Here is a 6,000-nt window from a genome sequence, read left to right as displayed (position 1 = left end):
TCTACCCCCGAGTAATGCCTGTTAATATGCAAATACACTAGCCAGGTGAGATATTCTGGAAATATTACAATTTTACCCACACCTTTACTGGTGGGTTTTTCACAGCTTTAAAAACCTTTGCCAACACTATCTGATGAATGAAAGTGAATGCACCAACGATCTGAAAACTGCCCCAAATATAGATTCGTCTTCAGAGAAAATGTATTGCTTAACAGTTTCCTACTCTTATTGATATAAAGTAGCACTGATACGGACATTTCTAAATGTCTTGCAATGTTATGTTTTTAGGACTTTGATGATATTTGATGTTGAACATATCTGGACTCATATCTAATATAATATTTCATCTGTTTCCTTTAGCTGTTTGGCTTTTTCTTAAAAGGTGAACTGAATTTCCCAAGGGTTATAATGTGAATCAGTTTTTAATCATTGAAACAGCAAAGGACTATCACATTCTGGACGAAGTTGCAAGAAACCAGTTTCTTAGTCAATGTCCAAACCAATGCTTTGTCCTACCTTTAGTTCAGAAGTTCCTGTAAAGAAGTGGTTTCTTTTATCTGATATCTTAGAAAATGCCAATTAGTTGAGGTTATTTATGTACCCTTGGACTGGCAGGGGTGCTGAGAATAAAGTCCAAGGGCCACCATTACCTTCTCTACTGTCCTCACTTCTTCTCTGACTTCTAATGGCCAGTCCTGGCCAGGCCTGCCATGCTCAGACTCTTCTAGACTAGTAGAAAATTGATTCTTCTGGTTGCGAACTGGCCAGTTTCACAGTTGTAACTAATCTGCATCTCTGTGATGGCTGATACATAACTTACGGACATTGTAGCAAGAGGATGCTGGTGATACTGTCAAAAACTGTTTCTAAATCTCAAACTGGGCAAAGCAGTTTCTCTAACAACAATGTAGTTTTGTTGAAGTTTCAGGGCAACATATTGAAGGTATAAGAGGCTTGGGAAATTCCACACTTGGAATTTTTTGAGATTTGGCAGGTCCTCATGATGTCACAGTATCATCTGACCTGAGGCATGTCTCCCCCCCAAAGAAATGGTTAGACTTAAGATGCCATACTCACCAGGGCCTCTGCGTCGGATGTCAGAGGGCCCCATTCACATAATTTCTGTGCACAATGCTCCGTGGAGTTGTGGCCTCTGGTGGCCCTGAAGTTTACTGAACACCCCCACCCTGCCCCCAGTGAGATGTTTCCTGGTCTGCTCTGCTGGGAATGTGTTCTTTCAAAGCTAACTTCCACTAGCTTGTGTCAGCATGCTCATTTTCACCAAGCCTCTCTCCCAGCCGTTGAACTGCTTTGCCATTTCAAATTTGCCAGTATGAAAGGATTTTATTATTGTCTGAGGGCAAGGAAGCATGAGAACCCCGTCAAGGGAAGATCTGTACCCCATCTCAATTTATCCTGGAGGCAGTTCGTCCTGGGGCAGGTCTGGCCCCTGGTCCTAGGGAGAAGGGTCTGCCTGCTCTCTGGGCTTGTGAGGCTTTGGGCTATGGCCTCAGTAGCTTGGGGGCTGGAGCAGGGCTGAGGAAGGGGGAATTGCCCTTGGCCACCTGAAGGCACCATTTTGCCGGTGGTGTTAACTGGGAGTGACTAGTTTGTAGGAGCCTGTGTCTGAGGTGGTGGCTGGGGGCCCTCTAGACTCAAGGGAACATATCAAAGTGCTGACCTTCGTGACAGAGGAATCTCTGAGTCTCACCATGCTTTGACAGCTGGTGTTTCGGTCAACTTTCACACAGCTTCCTCTGTCTTTCTTTACTCTTCTCAATCACTTATAACACAAGGCTTAAAACTCCTGAAAAGGGGTGCCTCCTTTAGAAGAAGGTGGTGGTGGGCAATTGTTTCCCTGCGCGCGGTTGCGCCTCTGGTGAGTGGGCGGGAGGAGAGCCGATTCCACCAAGTAACCACGCCGAGTTGGTGCGACTCCTCTCCACCGTCTAATGAAGAGCTTTGGGGCCAGGGCTTGAACTAAAGTGCCCGTTCTGCCAGTAGCCTGTAAGCAGCGACTCGTGGCAATTTGCCCGTCATCCCGCGGCGATGTGATTAATATGCAGATTATTATTCAGCAGGTCTGGGGCGGGGCCTGAGATCCTGCATTCCTAACAGTTCCCAGCAGCGGCCGCTGCTTCTGCGAGGAGGCTGCAGCTTCAAAACCGTTCTGAGCCCAGTGCGGTCCTCAGATCACCAGCAAGGCCTCGCCGCCGGGAACTTGGCAGCCATGCAAATTCTCGAGCCCACACAAAGCTACTAAATCAGACTCTCTGAGGATGGGGCCCGGCAGTCTGTGGGTTAGCAAGCCACCTGGGTGATTCTGATAGATATGAAAATTTGAGAACCACAGGTTTATTGCAGACTCTGTATTTGCTAGTCAGCACGTGCTTGTTCATTTCTGCATCCTTTCAGACTGCATAGTGCGTTCTTTGCTCATTTAACCACTGGAGCAACCTGTCATCTAGTTCTTTGCCTTTATGCCCATTAGGAGCACCTTTAAGGGTTACAAAACCAAACTGTCTTAAATGTAGGTCTGCAAGTATTTTAGGAAAAATTTCTTCTGGTTCTAGCTGTGTGTAGAGTGTACTGAGCTGAGGGTTGTGGGGAAGTAAAAAAGAAGTAGAAGATTCTCTCCATTAAAAAACACCTCTAATAGCTCTAAGGGTTTGTTAAAACATGCAGACTGCTGGGCCACACCTCTGGAGGTTCTGCCCAAGAAAATATGCATTTCGAATAAATTCCCAGGTGCTGTCGTTGCAGCCGGTCCAAGGACTGTTTTTGAGAACCACTTTTTTGGAGCATTCATTTCCAAATGGCCATTTCTTTCACACCTCCTCCTCCCTGCAGGGCAGGTAGGCTGTAGGGGCTCAGAAGGGGGCAGGAGCTGAGGCAGGGGATCTGATCTACAGGCTGATGGCAGTGCACAGGGCTGGGGGTGGGGGTGAGGACCCGGGGTCTCAGGTAGCTTTTCTCCAGGACCTGGCCTTCCGCGAGCACCTTCTGTGGGGAACAGTAGTGGGATTCAGAGATGGAGGAAGCATCGTGGTCCCTGTTGCTGCAATGACTGCCCTAATGTCATTAATGCTCATCACTTTGAAAATAGTGACTTATTTGGCTTTTATATGAAAGCAGAATGAAATACCCCATCAAGGTAGTCATGTCTAAGGGCTCTTTCAGCCATTACAGGTTCCGAAAAGGAACTGTGGCGCCCTGGCGTCATGCACTGCTTGGTGCTGTGCGGCAGAAAGGGGATGTTTACTTAGTATTTGAGCTCTGGGGTTATGTTAAGAAACTAAATTCAGAGACTTGTCCTTGTGAAGTAAAATATAGCTGTATTATTTGTAGTTACCATGTTTAACACGGGATATATATATATATATATGTTTCATATAATCTTTGGAATACATATAATATGGAAATCAGTGTCTGTAATTGAGTGAGGAAGATAAAACAATACCATTAGAATTCTGATTGTTTTCTCGATTCTTTGCCAGGCTAGAGCAATACACAGGTATTAAGGCGGAGGAGACGGCTTTTTGCTGATGCAGCTGACCCGGTTCCCACTACGGGGTGATCCCCTTCAGATAGTAAACCCATTTAATTGCTGTTTCGCTGCCTTGGCCGGGAGGGCAGGCCACAATCAGCTTGCTGGTGATGGGCGTTTTGCTGCCCGACGGGTTTCCTTCAAAGTGGACTGTAATGTTGTTGATCTTCTTGGGCCGCACCGAGTCTACAGCGCGCACGGAGAAGGCGGGGTTCTCCACCGTGAAGGAGAAGGTGGCCGTATGGGAGAAAACATTCTTGAAGGGGATGATTATGCTGTGCCCAGCTCGGATCAGGAGGGGCCCTTGGGGCTTGGGGGGCAGAGCCATTCCGAAGAGGGGGATGAGGTACTCCCCCCCTGAAAGCGAAGACAGGATCAGGATGCCCTTGGTCTCACCCAGGTGGCTGGGCTCAAAGTAGACCTCCACACTGACTTCGGTGCCTCCTTGAGCCCCTGGGGCTGCATTAATGGCCTTTTCCGTGTGGAAGTCTGGACAGTCGGTCTGAAAGGGAACAAACGCGCTCAGCTCACACGAAGCCCTGAAGAGCATACCGCAGCCCGGGTCCGCCCCCGCCCCCGCGCTCTCGGGTGTTAGGCTACCCACATTTGTGTGAGGTCGGGCAGGTTATAAAAGGGCCCTGCCCTTATAACCCCCTTGAAGAGTAGGTATTACTAATTATTACCCCTATTTTACTACAAAGAAACTGAGGCCAAGAGGTATTAAATAACTTGCCCACACACACAGCTGGATTATGTGGGCACGGCAGACAATGGAGTCCCCGGGTCCAGCTCTTCCTTCCTGCCATGCACATGGAAGACTGGACATTCTGGTTCCTCATGGATGGGTGGGACTAGTTCTGAACAATTAATCATGAGCAGAAGGTGTCATTTCCACAGCAGTTGCCCATGCAAGTCCCTTGGGGTCTTTTCGCCCCTCTGGTACTTTGACTGGAAACGTTTGGGATGGTGGTTGCCCTTCAGCCTGAATCCCCAAGTGGCTGTGATGAGCAGAGCTCCCTGCTGACCCTCACCGGATAGACAGCACAGATGAGAGACATGCCTTTGTTGTTTTAAGCCACCAAGATATCCAGGGTGTTACTACAACATAACCTAGCTTCTCCTGACTGACGTGACTGGTCAAGAGCCTATGCCCTTTGACTGTAGCCATGGGAGTCCTGGTGTTAGCTGGGCACATGGCCATCTAGTGTGGGGGCTACACGTCTCCCCTTGCAGCTGTGTCCCTGGAAGCCATCTTGGTCCCTGTGGATCAAAGTAACTCTCTACAGGGGGACGAGCATCGGCATCGAAGGAGTCTGGGTGCCCGATTACCATTCCAGCTCAAACTGCTTGTGCCCACACTGTTATCTGAGGGAGGAATAAATTTCTATTTTGTTATTTTGGGTTTCTGTTTCTGTAGTTAAACCTATATTCCAACTGATACAATAGATCACACATATGAGCATTTCCTATGAGCAAGGCTCTATGAAAATGGCTTTACATACATATCTTAAAATCCTCACAGAAATCCTGGGAGGTTGAGGTATTATTGCTGTTTATAGATAAGCTTAGAGAGTTTTAGTAAATTATTCATACAAAGAGTAAATGGAGAAACCAGGATTCAAATCCAGGTCTGCTGGATTCTGCTATCTTCATGACCATTAAGCTCTACCGTCTCCCTCTGTTGAGTACTGGGCCTGCTTTGGGAGGCAAAACTTGCCCCACTCCTGCCCCAGCTTGCTAAGACAGGAAGTCTGTAAGGAAGAACCCAGACCTGGCACGGTGTGTTTCCGGCTGAGAGTTCCCAGGCTAGATGAAGCACCTCTCTGAACCTCACATTTTTGCACCCACTGTGTCCTCCTCCTATTATATTTGAGCTCAGACTTCTGGCTAGGGAAGGGCAGAGGGTGGGGCAGGGGCTGCTCACCCTGCAGTAGTATTCTGTCCTCTGCCGTGTATAATTGGTGAACTTGGCAAAGATGGTCTGGCCACTGCCCAGAACAGTCTGGAAGTGGATGGGCTTTTCAGGCAGGGCTGGCAAGGCCTTCAACTTGAGCTCATATAAGTAGTAACCCAAATCATTGTTGTGCATTGTTAGTCTCCCAAAGGTTTCTCCGGCTCTAAAAGGCTGGAATTCAAAGGAGAAAATGCCCTGCAAGAGAAGACAGAGGCTTTGGTGATGCTGGAAGTCCCACCAACCCTCTGTTGTCCTGTGACCTCAGAGCAGCTTGGTGGCAGAAAGGGTGATTCACAAGCAAACGCTCACACCAATCTTGAGCCTGTGGCACCTCTGTCCAAACCAGTCCATGTTCCCTCCCCTGCATCCCTTCTAGCTTTCCAGGTATTTCTATATCTGGAATCTCTTCAAATCTAAAAATAGGTATTGGATCCTCTCTTAAGAAGCATGCTAATAGACAGGGGGTGGGTGCTGGGAGCAGGAGGCTGAAGGGCAGCAG

General features: G+C 48.1%; 1 protein-coding gene across 1 annotated transcript in view; it reads right to left on the bottom strand.

The window, feature by feature from the left end:
- Window positions 1-1,235: 1,235 nt before the first annotated feature.
- The window catches only part of HYDIN (HYDIN axonemal central pair apparatus protein), a 361,576-nt gene continuing 356,811 nt past the window's right edge, over window positions 1,236-6,000 (bottom strand). Inside the window, exons 87-88 of the mRNA XM_073225416.1 lie at window positions 5,472-5,696; window positions 1,236-4,049 (exon numbers count right to left, since the gene is read on the bottom strand). Of these exons, the coding sequence (XP_073081517.1) occupies window positions 3,567-4,049; window positions 5,472-5,696 (708 nt within the window). The 3' untranslated portion in view covers window positions 1,236-3,566. The remainder of the gene's footprint in view (window positions 4,050-5,471; window positions 5,697-6,000) is intronic.

Source organism: Manis javanica, chromosome 17 (genome assembly GCF_040802235.1).
Source record: "Manis javanica isolate MJ-LG chromosome 17, MJ_LKY, whole genome shotgun sequence".
Lineage (NCBI taxonomy): Eukaryota > Metazoa > Chordata > Mammalia > Pholidota > Manidae > Manis > Manis javanica.
This window is presented reverse-complemented; position numbering and strand designations above follow the sequence as displayed.